Source organism: Erithacus rubecula (assembly GCF_903797595.1).
Source record: "Erithacus rubecula genome assembly, chromosome: 9".
NCBI lineage: Eukaryota > Metazoa > Chordata > Aves > Passeriformes > Muscicapidae > Erithacus > Erithacus rubecula.
The window spans coordinates 22,028,909-22,051,549 of NC_136660.1; the positions used below are offsets into that span (position 1 = coordinate 22,028,909).

The 22,641-nt window shown below is 54.5% G+C and overlaps 1 protein-coding gene across 2 annotated transcripts; it reads left to right on the forward strand.

The window, feature by feature from the left end:
• The first annotated feature begins 12,456 nt into the window (after nt 1-12,456).
• On the forward strand, nt 12,457-20,269 carry FGF8 (fibroblast growth factor 8). Of its 2 annotated transcripts, none has more exons than XM_079313259.1 (5): nt 12,457-12,498; nt 12,582-12,618; nt 14,670-14,817; nt 18,939-19,045; nt 19,897-20,269. In XM_079313259.1, the coding sequence occupies exons 1-5, from the start codon at nt 12,467-12,469 to the stop codon at nt 20,176-20,178; spliced, it is 606 nt and encodes a 201-aa protein (XP_079169385.1). In that variant the 5' UTR covers nt 12,457-12,466; the 3' UTR covers nt 20,179-20,269. The 2 variants fall into 2 exon arrangements, with proteins under 2 accessions (XP_079169385.1, XP_079169384.1); XM_079313258.1 differs by having other exon boundaries at nt 12,462-12,498; nt 14,637-14,817.
• Nucleotides 20,270-22,641: the final 2,372 nt, after the last annotated feature.

Below are 22,641 nucleotides of genomic sequence, written 5' to 3' on the forward strand. Positions count from 1 at the left end.
TCCCATGCACTCCTCAGTGGGGCAAGTACCTGGAGAGGGTTTGATCCTTTCTGCCCTTCAGCCAGGTGGCATTTGTCACCCATGATGGCTGGTTCTGCCCTTAAATGTTTCTCTGGCAGTTTCTCTGCAGTCAGTCTTGCATTCTTGGCCCGTGTATCAATGCCTGTCCCAGTCCTCCTTGTCTGAGATGCTGGATGTTGTCCCTGAGAAGCACCATGGACTGTTTGGTTGTGCTGGCTCTGTTGATGCCCTGGGAAGGTAAGTTTCTCAGTAGCCTGGACTCATGGAGGAAATCCAGGGTGGATCCTCAGCTCAGACTCCTGTCAAGATTTTGTTTCTCTGCTCTGGAACCTGTGCAGCTCCTTTGCACATACCCACTGTTTCCTTCTGGCCCCAAGCAGAACGACGCTTCAAAGCCCCTTGCAGCAAAGGGAAAAGGACTGAAGAAGTGTTGGCTCTGGGGAGATATTCTGTGGCATTTCAGTACTTAAAGAGGGCTTGTAAGGAATACGGGGACAGATGTTTTAGCATGGCTTGTGGAGGTAGGACAAAGGGAAATAATTTTAAACTAAGAGTTTTGATTTAAGTCGAATATAAGGAAGAAAGACTTTTTGCAATGAGAGTGGTGAAACACTGGCACAGGCTCCCCAGAGAAGCTGTAGATGCCCCATCCCCAAAAACATTCAAGATCACATTGATCAGGGCTCTGAGCAACCTGATCTAGGGTCTAGTTAAATATGTCCCTGTCCATGGCAGAGGGGTTAGACTAGATGGCCTTTAAACGTCCCTTCCAACCCAAAAAATTCCATGACTCCAAGACCGCTGGCATCCCGGGGAACACGACCTGTGGGGCACCAGCGGAGAAAGCTGGCTGGGGGGAGCTGAAACCCCTCGGAGCCCGTGCCGGGCGCGGCAGCAGCGGGAGCCGAGGGGCGGCGGGGCCGGAGCGGCACCGCCAGGGGGCAGGCGGGCTCTGCGGCACCGGCACCGGCACCGCCCGGCCCGCTGCTCCCGCACACCCGGGCAGCAGGGGGACCCCGGGCTGCAGGGGGATCCCCGGGCTGCAGGGGGATCCCGGGCTGCAGGGGGATCCCGGGCTGCAGGGGGATCCCGGGCTGCAGAGGGATCCCGGGCTGCAGGGGGATCCCGGGCTGCAGGGGGATCCCGGGCTGCAGAGGGATCCCGGGCTGCAGGGGGACCCCGGGCTGCAGGGGGACCCCGGGCTGCAGGGGGATCCCCGGGCTGCAGGGGGACCCCGGGCTGCAGGGGGACCCCGGGCTGCAGGGGGATCCCCGGGCTGCAGGGGGATCCCGGGCTGCTGCTCCTGCTTTCCTGCGGCTGGCAGCGGCGCTGTGCCCCGCGAGGTGCGGTGTCCCCCCGCTGTCCCTGTGCCCGCGGCTGGCGCTCCGTGCCTGCAGGCTCGGTCGGATCTCTCAGCAAATCCCGCTGCCCTGGGAAGTAAGAAGCGGGACATTCCCGCAGCTGTGCTGGGTGAAGGAAGGCAGTAGCACCCTGCCTGTGGGGCAGTGGATATTTGAGAGGTGTCGGTGGGCACAGCGCACCCGTGCCCTGTGCTGATGGTACAGGAAAGGAGTCCCGGGCTTTGGATGAAGCCAGGGCTGGCACCCCATCACCCTGCAGATTTCCCTGGCTGTGTGCACCTGGAAGGGGTCAGGGATAATCTGTCTGCCAAACTTTGACTGTTCTTGTGCTCTGCAGAACTGCAGCTTGGCTCCAGTGGAACAAGAGCCAGCAGACCATTTTTAACAAGGTGCTCTTGGAAGGGAGGGCTGGGAGAGGCAGCTGGTTCTGAGCCAGGTGGGGAGTGATGAGTGGAGGGAATGGGCAGTGCTCAGTCCTGGAAGGGTGATACTGTAGCTTCACACAGAGTGGAAGAGGATGTGCTGGCTGATGAGAAGGAGTCTCTTCAACAGTAAAAGGAGATTATTTCAGGCTGCTTGTGTCCTTCAGGGTGTCTAGGCAGTTGAAACAGAGGCAGGCAGTACCGTCCTGGCAGGGAGCAAAGGTGGCACCATAGGGTCATGAGGATGGTGGCAAGGGCTTGAGGAAATAGAGGTTGTGCATTGTAGGACCAGCTCAGTTCAAGATTTTGTCACATGTGCTGGCTGGTCCCCCGTGCTGCTGTAGGGCAATGCTGGGGGACATGGATGCTCCCAACACAGAGGGAGCAATAGAGGGGTTGGGGGGTGCTGGTACTGCCAAGCCCCTTTCTAAGAGACTTCAGGAGGTCTGCTTCCTGCTCCCCAGCAATGTCACAGGCTTGATATGCTCAGCTTGGGGAGAGGGAGATAAATGCTGAAATGTCAGGAGGCTGGGAGGGGGGATGCGCTCACAGAGCACTTAATGGGGAAGGATGGGATTACAGGGGTCACGCTAGGTGAGCAGCTTCCTTCGTGGAGCTGATGGTATCAAAGCAGGTGCCCCCGGCTGCAAATACCTTGGGCAAACAAACAGGGCAGTCTAAGAGCAGGTGGGCTCGGGCATGGCCAGCCTGGGGGACACTCCTGGTGGGGGGCAGGAGGCTTTCTGTGCACAGGGAGGGAAGTATGGGGCTCCTGGTGTGACAGCTGCCTTGTCTTCCGTGGGGTGAAGGAGTAATAGATTTGTGTTTCTGTGTATGTATGGGAGTTCCCCATGCTGGAGACACATGTAAAGGTGTGGAGCCCACCACTCTCCCAACATGGGGTGGAGGTGCCAGTACCTGGGAAGCCAAATGATGCCCCAGTGTAGGATGTAGGGTGTAGGACTTCTCTAGGAGTTGATTTGCTCTGAGCATCCCCCCTCTCTGCTGCTTTAGGGCTCTGCATGCTGATACAGCTGGTGATGGATTCATCCCTGCTCTGGCAGCAGTGGGTAACCCTGCCCCTGGCTGAGCCATGCAGCAGAGAATGGGGCTGTAGTGGAGCTTGATGTGCAGCTCATCATACCTGAGCACCGTGGCTGTGCACCCGTGGTGCCACACACTCCACAGCCCTCCCGAAACAGCCTGCTGCTCCTGGTGAGAGGATCAGGCTGCTCGCTGCAGGGCCTGGCTCAGGTACTGGGCTGGGGCTTGGCTGCCTCCTCCTGCTGGGTGGCTGGGCCAGGCCAGCAGTTCTCAGAGGATGCTCTGATTTCAGAGGTCAGGTTTGAGTTGCTTTTTCAGGGATGGAGGAGCAGGATGGGGAGCTGCTCTGCTGAGCATGGCCAGGAAGTGGTTTATCTTGTGATGCCCCAGCAGGTTCTGCCCCATCAGAGTTCTGGCTGGGTTTCAACTCTGTGGCTTACACCACGGCCCCAGGGCAGCTGAGAAGCACAGCTGTGACTGTGCTGTAGGTGGGGCTGGTCCCCTGCTCCATGAGCTCCCTCTTGCTGGTTCCCACGCTGATCCAGGGTAAAGCTCTTTTTCTCTGTGTCTTGGCTGGCTGGGCTTCGAAGGAAGCAAGGGGGGCACCCCAGGAGATGCAGCATCCCATTATCCTGGGGTTCAGCAACACTGCAAGGTGGGAAGAGAGCCATGTGGCACCTTGGTGGCAGCAGGAGCCAGAAAAAGGGCCAGCAGAGCCATCTTTAGCTGGGACTACCCCAATGGTGGGTGTGATGAGTGTCCTGTTCTCTGAACTGTTAGCTGACTGTGCCATCCCTGTTCCATCCTGCCAGGAAGTGGGCAAGGGTACCTCTGCTATTGCCTCAGGGAGCACTGGTAGAGCTGAGCTGCAGGCAGACTGCAACCAAGAGAGGCAGCAGCAGGGTCTGGAAAGGCCAGGCTGCCAGTAATTCCCATCCTCTTCCCATCAATATGCCTTGCAAAGGGAAATTGTGCTGATGCACTGTGTGAGAATGGCCTTCTCTGCTGGAAAAGCTGAAGCTGGTGTCATCTCCTGCATGCTGGTGCTCAGACATGTGCTGGGTCCTCCCCAGGCTGCCTCAAGTTTGTTGGGAGCTCGGATGTGAGGCTGTTGACCCACTGAGTGTTCTGTGGAAGGAGAAAAGGTTCCTCCAGCTCCCAGTTCCAGTGCAAATGTCTGGATTCACATCCTGGCACAGGAGTTTTCTCATGCCAGGGCAGTGTCAGGCTGTGATAATGTGGCTGCTTGTGGTGTGGAATCATGTCCCAAGTCCCACAGTGCTGCCCAGAATGCAAGAGGGGTTTGTTTCCATGAAGGTGCTGCTGTGACATCTGTGGCTTTTTGTTCTGCAGTCAGGGCACAGCTAGAGAAACACGGGATAATGTTGGAGCAGGGGTTGTGTGGGTTTAAATTCACAGTGCTAGAAGTATGTTTGGGCCGTGGCAGAGAGCTCCATGCAAGACAGACTGGGTTGAGGCTCCTGCAGCTGTCCCACACCATCCCCTCCTGAGCCCCCTCACACTGGGGCAGTGTTGGCAGCTCTGTGCTCAGCACCCACAGCCCAGATACCCAGAGGTCACAGGTGTCCTGCCCTCCGACCCCTCCAAGTGCAAATCTAATCACTCTAGGCTGTCCCTGACACTGGCAGAACTGTCACTGCTGGCCACACGTCCCTGCCAGGCTGGTGGCATCCAGGGGAACGGGGCTGCATGGAGCATATGGGCTGTGTCCCAAGGGGATTTGGGATCTTTCAGTTATTCTCACAGGGATGTCAGAGCCCTAGGCTGGGTGGGCAGGATTTATCTTCTGTGGCATCCTTGCTGGTGATGTCTCTGCATAGGGCCTGTGGGACACCTCACACTGCTCCAACCCGCAGTCCCTGCTCCCCTGACAGGCTCCTAAGGAGGCAAAGAGCTGTTGTGCATGAGGCTTTTGGGGCTTGATAGGAAGGATTGTTGCTGATGGGTGGAGTAGAGGATGAGGACAGCAGAGGGGACAGGGACCGTGGCAGGTCTGTCCTGCTAGACCTCCTATGGTCAGCTCAGAGGGGAAGGCAGCATGGTCTAGCAGTGGGGCTTGGCCATTGGGAGGTAGGATTTTGGCTCCTGGGGAAAAAAAATGTTTGGAGAGCTCTCAAACTCCATCTGAACTCCCTGGGCATTTGCAGCTGTGCCTAGGCTGACTCCCTGCAGCCCTGACCATCCCTGCACATCCTGGAGTCTGCACCATGATGGCAGCTTGGGCTGTGTATGCCATGGCCACACTCCAGCAAGGCATGAAGACCCCTGCCACAGCTGGTACTGGGGAAAAAACAGTTACAGGCTGTCTTCAGACTCTGATTGTCGTTTTGCCTGTGACCACATGTTCCCCACCTTCCCAAACACAGAGGTCTGCAGGGCAGCCCAGAGACCAGGCATGGCCTGGGCATGGAAGCTGGTAAGGGACACAGTTCCTGTGCCAGTCTCCATCCCAGCATGGGGTAGGGGCTGTAGGGTTAACAGAAGATGAGGGGCTGGGTAGCACCATGTGTCTCCACCTCAACACTCCTTTGGGGTCCTCTGGCCCCACTGTCTCTCCCCATAGCCCCAGCTCTCCCAGGGCCGTGTGGGGTGCCCTGGGGCCTGGCTCCTTGGGGCCAGGGTCAGGATGAGCTGTGGCTCTGCTGGCTGGGATGTCAAAGGGGCCATAACCCTGGTGTTTTGCAAACTCCTGGGGTCAGCAGTTCAGCTGCCACTGACACAGAGGCCCAGAGACACACACGGGCATTTTGGGTGGATGCTGTAAGCAAACAAACGAAGGTAGAGTTACAGTGACGTGCAGCCCCCCCGGCCACGCTGTTGGTTTTAGGCTTAACCCCACTGTGGGCTGGGTGCAGAAGTCCTCTTCCAAGAGGGCCCAAACCAAGCCAAATTGCCTGATGGGGATGGCTGGGAAATGAGGGAAGAAAGGAATAGCATTTTGCATCTGTCTCAGCTACTTGTGATCCTGAAGGAGCCACAGACCCCATCCCACAGACAGGACAGTGACACCTGGCAGTGAGTGATGGCTCCCACCTTCCTGGGTGGCCAGTGGAGCCCCTGCCTACCCAGCCTGGCTTTGAGCCCCCCTTTCCCAGCCCTGCCTGATGATGCATGGCTGGAGACCCCAGCTTGGGCTGGGGCTATGATACTGGGGAAGTTGTGCCAGCCAGGAATGTCTTGGGACAAGGTTCTGGAGGTGCTGTTTGGTCTGTACAAGGGGCTCAGGAATGGAGTGGAGCTGCCCAAGTGCCATGAGCACACACATCCTCATTCATATGTCTGTGGGTGTCACCCCCTTCCCTGTGCAATTGTGTCATGGCCATTCCTGGTCATGCTGCTTGTTTGTTGACCCCTGTTCTACACAGAGCAGAACTGCACAAAAATGCTCAGTCTTGGGTTTAAATCATGCAGGGTTGGAGATGTCACCTTGTTCTCCTTGAGCTGATCCCATGTGGACTGCCCTCACTGGGACCCTTTGGTCTTTCTGGCTTGCCTAGTTCAAGGGCTCTGTGTGGACCCCTTCCTGAGCTGGGTAGCTGCAGAGCCATCCCAGCTCTCTCTCCCTGCAGATGATGGACCTGAGCATGTGTCTCCCCTTCAGTGCCCTCCACAAGGCTCTTGGCCTTGCTCAGCTCTGCCAGATCATTACCCATGTGCCTGGCTCACCCCCTGTGCTGGGTGGGGATGCCAGAGATGAGAATAGCACTGGCCTCAACAGAGCCAAATGCAGGAAATGCTTAACACCATTGGAAAATCATGTGTGCATGGACTGTCCTGGATGATAGGATGATCCCCTGCTCTACCTGGGAGCCAGGAGTGAAGCTGCCACATGCTGAGCCACCCAGGCTACCCCTGCTATGCTGGCAGCCCTGCTGTTGAGAGTGGTGAGCTCTCCTCCACATCTCCCAGACTGGATGGAAGGCTGAGCCCAGCTTTGTCTTCTCTGACCTGCTGGAGCATCACTGCCTGGGGGCCAGCACGTGGCCACTGGAGGATGGTGAAGACAATATTGATACCTGCAATTCCAGGAGCACAGACTGAAATTATGGAAGCACAGGTTGTGTTTCTAGAAAACTGCTGGGCAGGAGGGACAGGAGCTGCTGAAGGGCAGAGGAGTCAGCCTGATGCCCTGAAGTGAATCTGTGAGAGCAGGCTGCTGAAGAGTGACCAGACAGGGCCACATCATCTAGTTTGTTCCTGCACAGGGGTGGGCACAGCTCCAGGGCTCTGTGACCAGAACACAGGGACAGCCTCCTGGCCTGGTGTTCCCACCACCCACAAAACATGCCTCAGTCTTGCTGCTAGTAATTGAATAGAGAGAAGAATTAATTGTGAGTGGGCTGTGTCTCCCCTCCCCGCTCCTCGTTTGCCCTGGGGCTGCCTTGGTGCTGTGGGTAGTGAAGACAAGGTCATTCCCATGTAACACATCCCAACGGGGTTTCACCCAGCTCCTTCCCTTTGTGGGGTGGGGGCAGGTTAATGGTGAGCAGGGGGATTGCCCGGGGCTGCTCCGTGCTGCTCAGCCATGGAGGAGCTGCTGTTGCCACTAAACGCCCCATTAAAGCCGCAGTGAAGGATCAGCAGGCGGGGCTGGGGCACTGGGCTGCGGGGCTGGGAAGGGTGAGGTGGAGTGGGCTAGTATCCCTCTGGCTTTGCTGAGAAGCCTCCATGTCTTTATTTTGGGGTGGAAAAAGTTGGTTTATGGCCAAGCATCCTCCAGGAATGGCTGTAAAACATTACAGGATTCTGAGTATTGTGCATTTTGACTCCTCTTCATATGGTGCTGGAGCAGAGAGAGATGCTCAGGTATTGGGCAGTGCTTCCTGCACTTCGGTGTGTTCACCTTCCTGTGCCCCAGCCTTTGTCTAACCCTCAACCCCGCTGACTGCACTGTCTGTCCCCTTTCACAGTCCCAGGCAATGCCCTGCAGCCTGTCTGAGCCCCTGCACCTGCAGAGAGGAGCTCTCCTGCCCTCTGGCCGCTCGGTGCTGCTGTGTGCTGCTGCAGGTGCTGCTCTCCTCCATCGGTGGGGATTAGAGCTGTGCTCCTGTCTGTGTCCCTGCCTGGCAGGAGCAGGGAGCTGTGCCTGTTGGCGTCTCTGTGAGTGACAGCAATGTCCTGGCTGCTTCTCCACCTGATAGTGCCCCTGAAACTCCCCGCTGGTAGCTCCCTCTGAGAGGTGTTCAAGGCAAAACTGTGGGTGTTTTGCTGGCTTCCTCTCACTCCAAATTCTCCTGGACTCCTCTTATGATATGAACTCCTACTTTGCTAGGAGCCCTTGTCTCTGTTCAGCCCAGTTTGGACTGCTTGCTCCTAAAGCTATGGTTGGTGTTGTTTTCTTTGTCTTTGCCTTTCTGAAATAAGGGATGCTGGTGGAGATGTTTCAGGCTGATGCTCCTCACTGGCTTTGATCTCTTGTGGGGAGCAGGAGCTGATACCACTGTTTGTCATCCTGCTCAAGGAAAAGGGTGAATGTGGAACCATTTCTGGCATGAACTGGGCTAGACAGGGATGATAAAGAAACAAGCAGAAAGTTGGAAGTGGAATCTGGCTCTGTCCTTCAGGTTTGCTAAGGGAGATCCTGGGAGAGAGAAGGGTGGCCCTGGGCTGTGGGGATGCCGTGCTAAGCATCACAGGGGGAGTGGGAAGAGCTTTCCTCAGCACCTGCTGTGCTCTCTCCAGTCCCAGCTGTAGAGCAGCACAGACCCCTCCCAGAATCTCACAGTCCCTCACCTGCTTCCCCTTCCATCTCAAATCCTCTCCTGATCTGCTTCCTGTCTTATCTCAGTCTAGGCTGCTCCAGGAGCTGCCTCCACACTTCCCAGCTGCCAGGAGGCTCTGTGTGAGGCGAAGGAGTGAGCAAAGTTTGGGAGCAAGCCTGGACCCCAGCCAGGCTGGGACAGATGCCTCCATCTCTTGCTTTTCCCCCAGCTCATGCTTCTTGGTGCTGTAGCCCTGTGGCTGCACCTTGGTACCCTCAGTTTTGTGACAAAGGGTATGGGAGGGCTGCAGCTCACATCTCTGCTGCTACTGCTTCATCTGCAGCATTTAACATCCTTGATGAACATAAAACACATGAGCTCTTCTCTGAAGGAAAACACCTCTGTACCTGACCACTCTAACGTGGTCCCAGCTCTGCAGACCAGGGCAATGGAGCAGAGGAGCAGCAGGACAAGATCTTATGGGCCCATGCTGGTAAGTCTCTTCAGGGATCACAGCCCAGTGGCTGCTTGGAGTGCTGGGGGCAGAGAAGGTCCCCAAGTTTTTCTGCCACAAGGGGCTTCCTTCCACCATCTCCATGGCAGTTTGGCCTGAGGCCCAGCTGGTCTCAGGAGCACAGGGCTGGAGTTTCTCATCTCCCCAGGAGAGCCAGACAAGCTATTTAGCCTCAGTGCCTGGGGATGGAGGGGACCCTCACCCTGTGGACCAGGGGCTTATCTCAGATGGCCTGTGAAGGAGCTGACAGGCAGGCAGATTTCCCTTGTGCTGCTGGCACAGGAGAGAGCCTATCCAAAAAGGTTTATTACTTAAAAACAAAAGGGGGTGGAGGGTGTCACTCTTGATGCAAACACAGGTGGGCTGGGAAGCACCAAGGGATGAAGGCAAGCGCCTCTGTGCAGGCACTCATCTTCCCAGCCAGGAACAGACTGTGGCCATGATCCAAGGCAGCAGCAGAGGAGGGGTGAGCCCAGCAGCTGTGATGCTGCTGTCACCAACCTGCTCATTTCTTTTCCCTTCCCAGAGATGGGGTAGGATGGGGGCTGTGGAGGCTTTGGCTGTAGGTCTGAGGATGGCTGACAGGAGCATCGTCTGTCATCCACTGTCAGGCAAAGTGTGGCCACCCCTGGGTGATCCCACACTGGCTTGATTTTACAGCCATGACTGGCACTTGAGCCTGTTTGCTGAGGGCAGGGGGCACACGGGACTGTCAGCTTGCAGCTGCCTCTGACCCCGTACAGGGCACCATAAATCTCCCAGTTTAAGGCAGTCTGGGCTGTTCTGGAAATGGTGCTATTGAGTAGACTGTGGTGTGCATGGTAACATGTGTCTGCCTGATCCTGTGCCCACCAGGGATAAAGTGGAGGTGACCACTCATGAAGGAGGGCAGCATCTGGGAAATGGACTAAATTCCTTGAATTTTTTAATATATAAAAATGTAAGGGTTGTCTGAATTTAAAGCATCAGGAGTGTCTAATGTTTCCTGTTCTGGTTTTGCCTGGTTTTCCCTAGGCAGTGCAGAGAGGAGAATAGGAGGAACCACCTCACCTGTGCTGTGGAGCATCAGCTGTTCACACAGCTCAACCTGAAGAGTTTTTCTCCTGACCATGTGCTGTACTGATGAGCTGAGTGCATAAATGTGTCATGCCCTTGGAAACCAGCTCCTGCATCTGCCAAGCACCTTCAGTGCCTGTCCTGCTTGTTCCTGTGGTTCTCTTAAATGCGTCCAGTTAAACACAAGCTTGGCCCAAGGCTTCTTCTACAGATAGGAACCCCCCCCGAAACATCTTTTTGCACCAAAAAAAAGGGAAGGAAAATTAACAAGGAGCTGAATTTGGGGTAATTTTAGTCAGCACAAGGCAGCTGCTCATCCTGTTCTGCACTGGATTTGTTAATACTGATGCAGGGACTGCTTTCCCCTTGACCCCCTGTGGGATCAGCCCAGCGATGGGGCAGTGCCCAGGCTCCCTGCCTGCCTGCAGCACCCCTCAGCAGTGAGGATGCTGAGCAAGATCAGGTGAGAACCCTGGGAGATACATCCCCAGAAGTGACAGTAGGCAGAGTTTTGGGGTGACACATTGTGTGGTGGGGAGAGGTATTGGTGCACTCGTGTCTAGGGATGTTGGGTACCTGAGCAAGGGGGAACGTGCCAAATCTGGGTGTCAGTGTGCATGTGAGAGAGAGAACTGTCCTGTGACTGCAGCTGCTGTGACTGTGTGTGAGGCAGAGGGCTCTATTTTGCGGGTAGGAGTAAACAAAGCAAATAACTGAACAACTAAGTGAATAACTGTGCTGGGGGGTGCAGAGTGTGTGAGGGGTGCAAGTGAGAAGAAGGGGAACTCACGGGAAAGGCTGCACACATGTGCCAGCTGTGTGTGTGAAAGGGAAAAAAGGAAACTGTGCAGACTGTGTGTGAGGGTTGTGTGCATGCATGTATGTGTGCAGGAGGGCTGTGTGTGTGTGTGTGAGTGAGGGCTGTGTGCATGCATGTGCAGGAGGGCTGTGTATGTGTGTGTGTGTGAGTGAGGGCTGTGTGCATGCATGTGCGTGTGCAGGAGGGCTGTGTGTGTGTGTGTGTGTGTGTGAGTGAGGGCTGTGTGCATGCATGTGTGTGTGCAGGAGGGCTGTGTGTGTGTGTGAGTGAGGGCTGTGTGCATGCATGTGCGTGTGCAGGAGGGCTGCACAGGCGTGTGCAGGGCTCTGTGTGTGCGTGTGTGCGGCGGGGCAGCGCCGCGCTGTCACTCAGGGGCGGCTGACAGGAGCTGCCTCTCCAGCGGCGGCAGATAGCGCTGATTGCTGATTCGAGGAAGCAAAATAGCAATTGTAATTATGGGCTCTGATAAGATAAAGGAGGGCGCGGGGAGCGCGGGGACCGGCAGCGGGGCACGGCTGGCAAATTAGCAGCTGTCACTCAGCGCCGAGCAGGCGGCGCCGGCCCCGGCCCCGGCCAGGTACCGGCCCCGGGGGCCGCCCGCCGCAGCCCCGCGCAGCCCCCGCCCCGGTGCGCAACAGGTGGCGGGGCCGGGAGGGCCGGGGCTCGCCGGAACAATGCAGCCCTCGGCGGCCCTGCCCGGGCTGCGGGGCTGAGCCCCGTCCCGCCGCCGCCCGGCCCGATGGCCCCGCAGCGCCGGCCCTGAGGGCGCCCGTCCGCTCCGCAAGGTAAGCGCCCGCCGGGGATGCTCGCGCAGGAAGCGGGGATGTCCCGTTCCCCTCCCCGGCTGCGGAATTTGCTCAGCCTCACTCTTTCTCGAAACTCCGGCCCCCTCCATCCCCCTCCTCCGGTAATCCTTTTAATGTCTGGCACGTCCCGGGAGGGCTCGCCCGCCCGCTCCCAATCCACAACGCGCCCGTGGAGCGGCGAATCCCCAGCGGGGGGAACCGCGTCCCCGACCCACCCTCCGAGCCCTTAAACCCCGCTTTACTGATGGAGAAACTGAGGCACGGGGTGGGGAGGGAGTCCCGCCGGCGACTGACCGCGGAGCCCGGCCCTTAGCGGCAGCCCCGAGCCCCGGCAACACCTGGCCCGCCGCTCGCTCCTTTCGGGCAGGTACCGCCGGGGCCGGGAGGGGAGCGGGGTCCGGCCCGGCTTCGCCGTCGGCGGCTGCTGCTCCCGCCCGCCCCCGCCGTCGGGGCTGCGGGTCGGCTTCGCCTCCCGAGGAGGCAGCGGGGCCGCGGAGCGGGGCGGGGGGCTCCCCGCGGCAGGGGCCGCCGGGCGGGCGGTGGGGCCGCCGGGCCTTTCCCCTCTGTAGCCGCTTGTGCCCTCCTTTCTTTGGGGCGAGGACGTGCCGGCAGGGCGAGAGGAGCCGAGGAGCTGAGACAGCGCCGCGCCCCCGGGCGCTCCCCGCCGCCGCCGGGCCCCGGCCCCGCACCGGCGCCGCGATGGACCCCTGCTCTTCGCTCTTCAGCTACGTGTGAGTACCGGCAGCCGCAGCCCTCCCGCCCCGCGCCCGCAGCCCCCCGGCTCACGCCTCTCTCCCGCTTTTCCCCCTCCCAGGTTAATGCACTTGTTCGTCCTCTGCCTGCAAGCCCAGGTAAGTGCCCGCTGCGCTGCCCGGCTTTGTTCGCCCCGCGGGGATGGGGGGTGCCCGCCGCCGCTGAGCGGCTCGGCAGGGAGGGACACGGGGAAGAGCAGCAGTTTAAAACCCAGGAGATAAAAGTTGCCTGGTTGTAAAAAGCCGGAGCTGAGGGGGTACCCCGTCTTTCCCGGGACGCGAAATAGCATGCGGGGAACTCCGGCTGAGAGGCAGGGAGTACCGGGATTTCAAGGAAATACGCAGGGTTATCTTAAAGCAGCTTTAATTCCCGTCTCCCCGACCTCTAATTACACTGTGGATACCCTCATCCCTCTGCTCCGTTTTTTTTTCCCTTCTCCTTTGCTTCATCCTTAAAAGTAAAGAAGAATTAAAAAGAGGAGAAGAAACCCTGCAAAAGCCTTAGTAAAAAAGCCCAGGTTTTGATTCAGCTTAGACGTGTCAGACTTTAGCATCGCTGGTTTGTATCGGCAGAGACAGAAGTGACATGGATAGATTAAACATCCCGGGCAGAACTTGTGCAACACCCGCATACCAGCAGGCACGCGTCGCTGGGAGCGGTGTGCCTCCAAACCGGGGTGAAGCCCCCCTTCCCCCTGAGATTACAGGTGCAGAAGCTTTGTTTAAAATGCCCTTTAAGCTACTTTTAAAAATTATTGTTATTTTCCTGGAAGCTTGGGAGGGCAGAAAAATGGAGTTTCCAGCTGAAAAGTAAAGGAAACATAGCCCTGGGATTGTGCAGTTGTATAAAAACATAGCTGTAATATTTTGGAGTATGAGATGGAGACCAAATAGCAGCAGGGCTAATGACCTCTCCTCCACATGGTACCCTCATCAGAGCTGGGGAGAGAATCCTGCTGCATTATCCAAAACCCGTCTATAGGAAACACACATGCACAGGCAGAAACAGAGGGAGAGAGATGACATTGTCAAGGGGAGATATCTCTATAAAGCTGGCTTTGGGAGAGCTGTGGCTTTTGCTTTTATTGTGGTTTTCTGTTGTTGTTTAAGACAGGAGGAAATCTTCCCATTTGACGTGGGGTGGTGGGGGGTAGCCCCAGCCTTCTGATGTTGAAAGGAGCGATCTCCTAACATTTGCTCAGAATACATCTTTATAAATGTCAGGGAGCAGCGAAACTTTCCAGACTTAAAAGAGGGATTTGAGACGAGGGGGGAAAAAGACTTCTGTGCCAGCTCACAAGCCGAGGCTGAGGGGGGAGCAGGTTTGGCCGCTCATGAAAATCATTTAAAGCCCAGGAGCAGCAGTGTCAGGTCTGGAGAGGACGGGCTTAGCTGCGGCTCCGGGACTAAAGGGTGTGAATGGGCTGGGGATGACCCTGTGCTGGCACCAAACAGCTGACTGGGGATGAGGGCTGTGTTTGCACGGGCAGCATGTTGGTATCCTTGGGTGTTTATGCTGCTGAACACTTGCCCTGGGGTATGGTTTTCTGGTAATTCTTATGCCTCATAATTCTACTAACTCGGTGGACTTTGTTTGAAGAGCTTAATGAGTGGGGTACTTGGGAGCAAATAAAGAGATTGAGACTTGGAGGACAGGCAGCTGTTGAAACTTTTGGGGTGTGTGCCCAGGGCAGCTGGAGCAGTAGTATGCCCCTGCAGAGGTGGGAGAGGTGTGGGATTAAAGCATCAGCCCCTTGAGGTCCCACCTTGATCGCCTCCAGCTCCCAGCCTTGATGCCCATCTCAAGGTACCCCAGTCAGGACCCACTGAGTTCTGGAGAAGCCTCTGGGGTCACCAAGCCCTATTCTACTCTTGAGCTACCCACACCTCTGCTTAGGGCATGTCTGGAGAGGGCACAGCCCTGTATAGGGCTCTGTGTCCGTGAGCTTAATGCTCCTTGTGGAGAGACTTTGGTGGCACAGGAGGCACCGCCGCGGTCCTGGCTCTTGGCCTTCCCTAAAGCCCAGCTGGAGGCTGGCAATCTCGGCTCAGCCCATTTGCCCCGCTGAGGAGTAGAGATTATAATGGTGTGTTGTATATTTTTTAATTTCCTAAAGGTAACTGTTCAGTCCCCACCTAATTTTACACAGCATGTGAGGGAGCAGAGCCTGGTGACAGATCAGCTCAGCCGGCGGCTTGTCCGTACCTACCAGCTGTACAGCCGGACCAGCGGGAAACATGTGCAGATCTTGGACAACAAGAAAATCAATGCGATGGCAGAGGATGGGGATGTGCACGGTAAGGACACGCCATGGGGGGAGCTGGGGAGGTGTTTGCAGCCCAGCGTGGCGATTGATGATTTCCGTCCTGTTTGTTAGCCAGAAATCGTTAAAATCGTTCGGCTTGTGGGGGCTTGTAAAAGGAGAACATGGGGTCAGTAATCAGCAGCTGTGTGATTCAAGGTGAGGGCAGGTTCCCTGTGCCAAAGGAGGGGACTAGTTCTTGAAGGATAGGCTCTGCTTCTGTCCCTTTAATTCGTGGTTTGCACCTGACTCAGAGGGCTTGGGGCTGCGGCATCCTGAGCATCATCAGACATTTCGTCCCGGCTCTTTGCAGGGATGGGAATCCCTGAGATTTCCTTTTGAGACAGAATTGGAAAGTGAATTTGAGAAAGAAGAGGCAGGGAGGAGAAAGGGGGAATGACTGCTTTGGAAGCCTTTCCTGAACTAGGTCTGTCTAAAGTGTCATTTTCCTGTCCCATCCCTCCTTCTCAAAACACATCCCGAGCAGAGGGTCAGCGCGGCGGTCGGCCGCAGGCAAAGATGCTGCGGCATCTGCAGAGACAAAGCAGGGACTCTGCAAGCGTGAGAGCCTGAGCTCTGCCACGGCCCCTCTGCATGGCCCTGGCACCCCCTCCCCAAAACCTCCATCCTCTCTGGGGCAGGGGACCGGTCCCTCTGCTGGGGACTCTGGAAGTCCCAGTGCTTTAATGGTGTGAGACACTGACGTTGGGGTGGTGGAACGCAGGGTCAGTGGGGCCAGGGAGCCCCGATCCTGCACCCAGAGCTGTGCTCCTGTGTGCTGAACACACCTATCACAACTGTTTTTCTTTGGTATTAGCTGCAATTTCCCTTTCTTCCTTGGGTAGATTAGTTGAAACAATTTTTTTCTTTACCTTTATGGCTTTAGAGGGCTTTTTCTTCATTTTGCTTTGACTGAAAATTTCATGCTGGACATTATCAGTGTGAGCACAGTGCAGGTTCCATGTGATGTTCCATACATCCAGAATTAATCTTGCAAATGAATTATTCCCATCCTGGAGCAGCTCTAGCTTGAAAGGGCAGTAGCTAATTTCCAAAGCAAAAAAAAAAAAAAAAGAAAATCCCATCTTGTTTTAGACCTCTATCGCCTGGATTTTAAAAAACAGTAAGTGCATATTTAAATAACAACCAGGTTTAAATACGGCCAGAAGGAGGGGACTGGTGGTGGCTTGAAAAACTCTATTAAAATGTAATAAAAAAAGGTTAAGCATTTGAAGAGCTAAGGAGGAAAATGAAGACTGATCTAAACCAGAAAGAGAGCAAGCAGTTTTTCAGATGTAAAGTTTTAAAAGAGTTGCAAGTCTGTAAATGTTAAAATAGAGGTTCAGGATTGTTCTGTATGAATCTCTAGGGAGGCCCCCATGTCTGGAAGAACTATTAAAACGCTTCTTACTTTCACCTTTTTTAACATTTCCTGAATACTTTCTCCTCTTCGCAGTCCAGTTGGGGGATCAAGTGTGTCTCGCTGCATTTTTTCAGCATTTACGTAGCCACTTTCCCTTCAAAGTTTGAGCATGAAACATAATTTTACTGGGATAAATCTGTCACTTAAATGAAAGAATAGAGTTGAAAACGTTAAGCCTCCCCCCTTCCCCAAAAGAGGGAAGGGAAAAAAAAGGACTCCCCCAAACATTATTTAGAAATCCACTTTTGCAGCGAAGATTCCCCCCTCCTCAAGCCCTTCTTTCTGCTTTATTTTTTTTTTTTTAGTCTCATTTTTGGAGGTGGGCGTGTAAAAGGGGTTGATTTATTTTTGCAGATGACCCCTTTCCCCACGCTGACATTTTTACAGCCGACTTAACATCGAGTCCGGCGTTTTCAGTTATTTGTCTTAATTGTCAATATTTGATTGACTTTTTTTAATTCTAAGGGAAGGAGGGCGGCCGGTGCAGCCCAGCTTGTCCCTCCCAGGCTGTGCCTGCCACCAAGAAAAACCACTGCCAGCTGCAGCTTGGACTCCACCCCGTGAGTGGCTGGAGACAGCAGCACAGCTCTCTGCCCACTTGCTGGTTTTTGTCCGTGCCCAGGGTTTTCTGTGATTGGGGCTGGAGTTTGCAGGGTTCACAAGTTGCCTGCAAGGGTCTAGGGGTGCAAATCTCTGGGGCCACGTTGTCTTCATCCTCTGTGGATAAGGGGGCCAGAGTGACACATGGGCTGGGCTCGTGCAGGGCAGCAAACCCGTCTGGTGGCTGTAAATCACAGCTGCCCTTTGGGGAAAAAAAAAAAAAGAAAAAAGAAAAGTCCAAAAGAGAAGCAATATGCATCTTTAAAGCAGGGTTTTGTGCTTGCTGGGGCTAAGGCCTCCCCACTCCCTCCCTCTTTCACTCTTCATCCCTCCCTCCCTCCCAGCTCTTTCTATCTCTCAGAGAAAAATCAATTCTCCTCAAACCTTTTACTGCCTCCAAGATCAATTCCACCCCTTTCCCCAATATAGACAAATAGGGGGTCACTGTCTCAATGCTTTGTTTGCAGGGTGCCATCACTCCCGTGGGTGATTTTGGGGTGCTGGGTGCTTGTCAGGCTCTGGGCATTGACCAGCACAGCCTGGAGTTGGCTCTTCCCAAATTTCTTGTCTCTGAGTTCAATCTGGGCCTGCCTAGGAGTAGGGGGATGTGAGTAGATGGTAGCTTGGGGACAAGAGATGCTGCAGGGTGAATTGACAGGAGGGGGTGCAGGGAGGGGGTGTCTGCATGCACATCAAGCTTGACCTGCCTAACAGCACCAAATCAGTTGGCCCCAGCAAATTTGGGGATGACCTTTCCATTGGTCAGCTCAGTGGCTGCCAGCACTGCCTGCTTGCTGTCCCCACCCTTGGTGCCATTGACCTCAGCAGCACCCATCACAAGAGGGATGCAGGGTCGAGGCACTGCAGAGACAGAAAGGCCATTTGCCCCTAGCCCAGAGTGTGATTTAGGCTCTCTTTTACTTGAGTGTGCATCTACAGTCTGCTTCTGCTGTTCAAAGCATCCTCCTGCAGAGCCTCCCTCTCCAAAGCCACATCACTGCTGCAGTGAACAGCAGTCCTGAGAAACTGAGCAAACCTTGTGCAGGGGTCAGAGAGGATAGATAAAGCATCAATGAACTTAAACCCCTAATAAGAGTGTAGGCTTGGAACCTTTGTGGCCTGTCTTAAAATCTCCTTGTTGGGTAGCACTTACTGTACTGTGGGCTGATGCTGGACAGGAGGTGGTGCTGGCACAGTCACAGCTGGCTTTTCAGCATCGTGGGGAATTCTTTGGTGCTGGGCAGAGCACAGAGCTTTGGAGGTGCAAACAGGTAGCCACCATCCCCACCCGGGCTTGCTCTGAGGACAGCAGCTGCAGGACGGGGAAGAAGGATCCCCATCCTCCCCCTTCCCTGGGGATGCTTGGGCTTTGGGGCTTGGGTTCCCAGGGTGAAGGCAGGGAGGGAAGGTGACAGGTCTATTTATAGGCGGCCCATCGACCCAGCGATTTGCATAGCTCCTTCCGATCAATGCCTCCATTAAAAACTGAGACCAAATCAATACGCCCTCTCGACTCGTGCAAAGGTGAAAGGCATTAAAAGGGTGGCTGTACCCTTCACGCCTCCCCTGCCAGCTGCAAAGTCACTGCTCCTCCTGCAGCCCTGGCCTGGCAGAGGGACACAGAGCGGTGTCCCCTGGGCTGGGGACAGCTGGCAGCACGCTGTGCTCATCCAAAAGGTGCCTGTCTGGTTCCTGCCCACAGGCACACCCAGACTTGCCTCGGTTTGTAGGGTGGCTGCCTTGTTCTCTGCCAACCAGCATGTGCCCTGCTCACTGCCCTGCCTCCATCTGGGACACCTCTGTGGCACCTGAACCACTGAGCCTGTGGAACTGGGTAAAACAGAGCTACTCCCCATCCTGCACAGCTTAAGGTGGCAAAGGGACATGTCCAAGGTCATGCAGGGTCATGGGGCAAGTTAAGAGGGTTGACAACAGGCTGTATCTTAACCTCATGTGCTGATTCTAGGGCTCTCTCTGGCTCAGTTGCCAGAGATCAGTGCATCAGGGTGCATTGCTGGGCTCTCCATACCTGTGCCAGCCCTATCCCAGAGCCCCTCTGACCTCCCTCCCTCTCTCCCCGCTGCTCTCCCCAGCCAAGCTCATCGTGGAGACAGACACCTTCGGGAGCCGCGTGCGTATCAAGGGGGCGGCCACAGGTTTCTACATCTGCATGAACAAGAAGGGGAAGCTGATTGGCAAGGTAGGGTGCAAGGCAGGGAGCTGCCGGGGACAGGGACCGGGGACTGCCAGGAGGAGAGCCCTGCCTTAGGGGTCAGGGGGACAAAGCCATGCTGCAGCCTGAGGGGGAGCAGAGAGATGGGCGGGTGCGTGTGGGGCACATTCCTTCTATCTCTGCGAACAAATAGGCGGATTGCTGGTCTATTCTCCACGATTACATGGTACAAGTGCCAGGAATGTTAAGATGCTCCATGGGGCTGGCCCCAAGGACAGACCCCACCACCTGCTGGTTTGTCATGCAGCTTTTGTGCCTTGATGCCCCTTCCCGTGCAAGGGGGCTGGACATGCAAAATCCCTCCAGAGCAGTGATTATCTGCAAGGGTTTTCCGTGGCATTGCTTCCTGGGGGCTGCCCGATGTAGGTCCCTCTCTAGTCCTGCCACTGTCCCCATAGTGAGGAGCTCAGTTCCTGGCTACTCCATGTTCCCATCACCTGCATCTGTGGGCAGTGTCACCACTGACCTCATGTTGCTTCTCCTGCCACTCGATGCCCCTCCTGTATTAAAGACCCCAGGAGGACAGGATGGGTGGGTTAATTTTGGATGGAGAGTTTACTTTTGGTTACATCCAGGCGTAGATGGAGGCAAAAGTTCCTTTATGGAAGTGGTGGAAGTTAAGGTACACTGGTACAAAAGCAGCAATGAGCAGTGTTCGTCACAGTGCCTGCTCCCTGTAGCATGTTAAGGAAAAGCACATTTTGGGCAATTCTGACTTGTGAGAGAAGTGAACCTTTGGTTTGCTCACAAGCTCTGTAACCCTGCTGCCTCAGCAGTGAGAAGCCTCCTGTTAAATCTCTGCTCCCGTCCCTTCTCAGAGCAACGGCAAAGGCAAGGACTGCGTGTTCACGGAGATCGTGCTGGAGAACAACTACACGGCGCTGCAGAACGCCAAGTACGAGGGCTGGTACATGGCCTTCACCCGCAAGGGCCGCCCCCGCAAGGGCTCCAAGACGCGCCAGCACCAGCGCGAGGTGCACTTCATGAAGAGGCTGCCCAAGGGCCACCAGACCACCGAGCCCCACAGGCGCTTCGAGTTCCTCAACTACCCCTTCAACCGCAGGAGCAAAAGGACTAGAAACTCCAGAGCTGGCCCTTGATGTGCCCGCCCTGCCCCTCTGCCTGCATCCCTCCTGGAGGATGCTCCTCTGAGCTCGGTGGACTATGTGTAGAGACTTTCCCATATGGGCATTAAACTAAAGAAAAAAAAAAAGGGAGGGGGGAGGATAAAAAAAAAAATTACCTGCTCTAGTTGTTGGTATTTTTGGGGGGGGGGGTGTTTGGTTTTTACTAAAAAACAGAAAAAAAAAAAAAGAGGAAAAAAAAAAGAGAGAGGCTCTATTTTTGTACTCCAGCTTTAAAAGTAATGAAACATTCAAAGACTGGTGAAGGGAGAAGAGCCCTTCACTTAGAAATGTTCTAGTCTGTTTGGGGTTGCGCTTTATTTTGTAATATTTTTTTTTGTAGCTCTAGGGGGAAAGGAGTTAAAAAAATCATGTTTAAAACAAACAAGCAAAAAAACCATGGAAATCCAAATCTGGAAGCGATGTGCTACTTAAATGAACTGAACTAATGCTATGCTTGCTGGAGAAGATGGAGAGACTGGAAAACAGCTAAGAGGAGGGGATTTATTTTGGAGGTGGTTGGAGGCCTCCTAGGTGGTTTTGGCAGCCTGGGTGATGTGGGACACTGCCAGTGGGGGCTGGCTGTGGCACCTGGGGTGAGGACCACTGGATGCTTTCTTTCCTCGCAGTGCCTGCTTCTTTGGCTGAGCAAAGGGCTGCTGAAAGTCACATCCTTCTGAGAATGCTGCTGGCTTCACAACTCTCAACTTACTTTTTTTTTCTCAGGAGGGGACAGGGGTGATGGATTCCCCAGAGAAAGTCCTGAACTTGGTACCTCTTACCCACGGGAGCATCTTTGGCATTTGGTTTGTTTTAAAGTACTAAGGTACAGCTGCTCTGGAGCGGGCTGATAACCGGTATTATTTTTTTTCCCCATGTGGAAAATGTGAACTTCTCACCAAAAAGTGATATTTTTTTCTGTCTATATTTTTTTATGAGATGCAAGTTTTCATCCATAAAATTAAACAAAGTTTACAAATTATTGTGGAGCCATTTCAGGCTGTTTTGTTGTAATATTCAGTATCTTGTCATAATGGTGCTTCCATTGCCAACCATCTCTTCCAGGTTTCTTCTTTGATAAGAAATACTGCTGCCCTTGCTCCCCTGGGAAAGGAAAGGGTTTCTTGCAAAATTTGTGTTGACAAAAGCCAAATTTTATATTCAGGAAAAAAAAAAAAACAACCCCAAAGGAAACATTAAATCTCTTGAGTGAACATCCTCAGCCAGCCCTGCTCTGCACATGCTGCCCTGGGACTGTGACTCTCTCCAAAGGGTTAAACCAATTATTCTTCACGGGGAGGGCAAACAAAGACACTGGATAGGAGCCAGAACCAGGGGTGACTTTTCATCCAATCTTTTTTGATTGTTTGAGGTTTTTCCTGTTTCCTTAAGGATTTTCGTTTTGTTTCGGTTGTGTACAAATTGAATATGAAATGATTGAAATATTTATTTAATATGTGCATTAAAAGTTTGTATTAGTCTAATTGAGCCTGATGCTTTCCAGGGAGGGGTTGGGGCTGGACAGACATATTGGACAGGGATAGATGTGGATGGCAGTGAGGTGCAGGAGGGGCTGAGGCTGCTGGTTGGTACAATTTCCTTCCCAAGGGAACAGCTGTGAAAAGTGGGAGACTGCCTCAGTATTTTAGACCTAGATGAGTTTTGTGGAAATCACAGTTTTCCTTGCGGCAAATTCCAGGTTTAATGTGCAGATGCCACCTTCTTGAAATGTGGAAGCAAGGCCCACTGCAGGTTGAATGGGGACATAGTGCAATGGAGATTAGCTGGCATTTGCTCCTCTCTTACCCAGAAGAGTTTGGGGGCTGTGCAAAATGGGCATGCCCTCCTTTAGAGAACACTCAACCCTGCTGCAGTGCTGGGTGTCGCTTACAGGAGCTGATCAGGGATTCAGGTATGGAGTGGTTCTAAGGCATGGAAGCATGCAAGAACAAAACTGTGAAATGTGTTAAACTGTGTAAGTGTAGCTGCCCTGCAAGGTGAGTCCCACCATCTCTGAGTTTTTGCAGTGCTCAGGGGGTGCCTGTGACATCACCTCGTGCTCATGCTGAGACTCATCTGTGGGTGCAAGGCTGAGCCTTCCCCTGCTGACACAGCAGCCTGGGCTGAGCTGGCACTATTCCTCAATAATTTCAAGGAGGGAAAAGAGGGGGCTGAGCATTTGGCTGTGCTCTGCACCTGAGCATCACTGCTGCATCAGGGTGATCAGGGATGTTGCTTGAGCCATGAGACAGCAAGGATGGCTTTTGTCTGTCTGTTCCAGGAAGGACCCAAGGGCCAAGGATGACAGCTAGGGCGAGACTTATTTGTGGTTTACAGACAGGAATTAAAAGTGAATTGCTCCTGGCCTTTCCCCAGGCAGAGATGGTGTTTGAGAGTCCTTAATGGTTGCTTTTCTTCCTTTAATTTGTCTAACTGCTT

Bases quoted from the DNA above. Each gene is read 5' to 3' on its own strand.
- FGF8 (XM_079313258.1), top strand. From the start codon at position 12,467: ATGGACCCCTGCTCTTCGCTCTTCAGCTACGT. The intron at 12,499-12,581 runs GTGAGTACCGGC...TCCCCCTCCCAG, and splicing joins TCTTCGCTCTTCAGCTACGT to GTTAATGCACTTGTTCGTCC. The intron at 12,619-14,636 runs GTAAGTGCCCGC...AATTTCCTAAAG, and splicing joins TCCTCTGCCTGCAAGCCCAG to GTAACTGTTCAGTCCCCACC.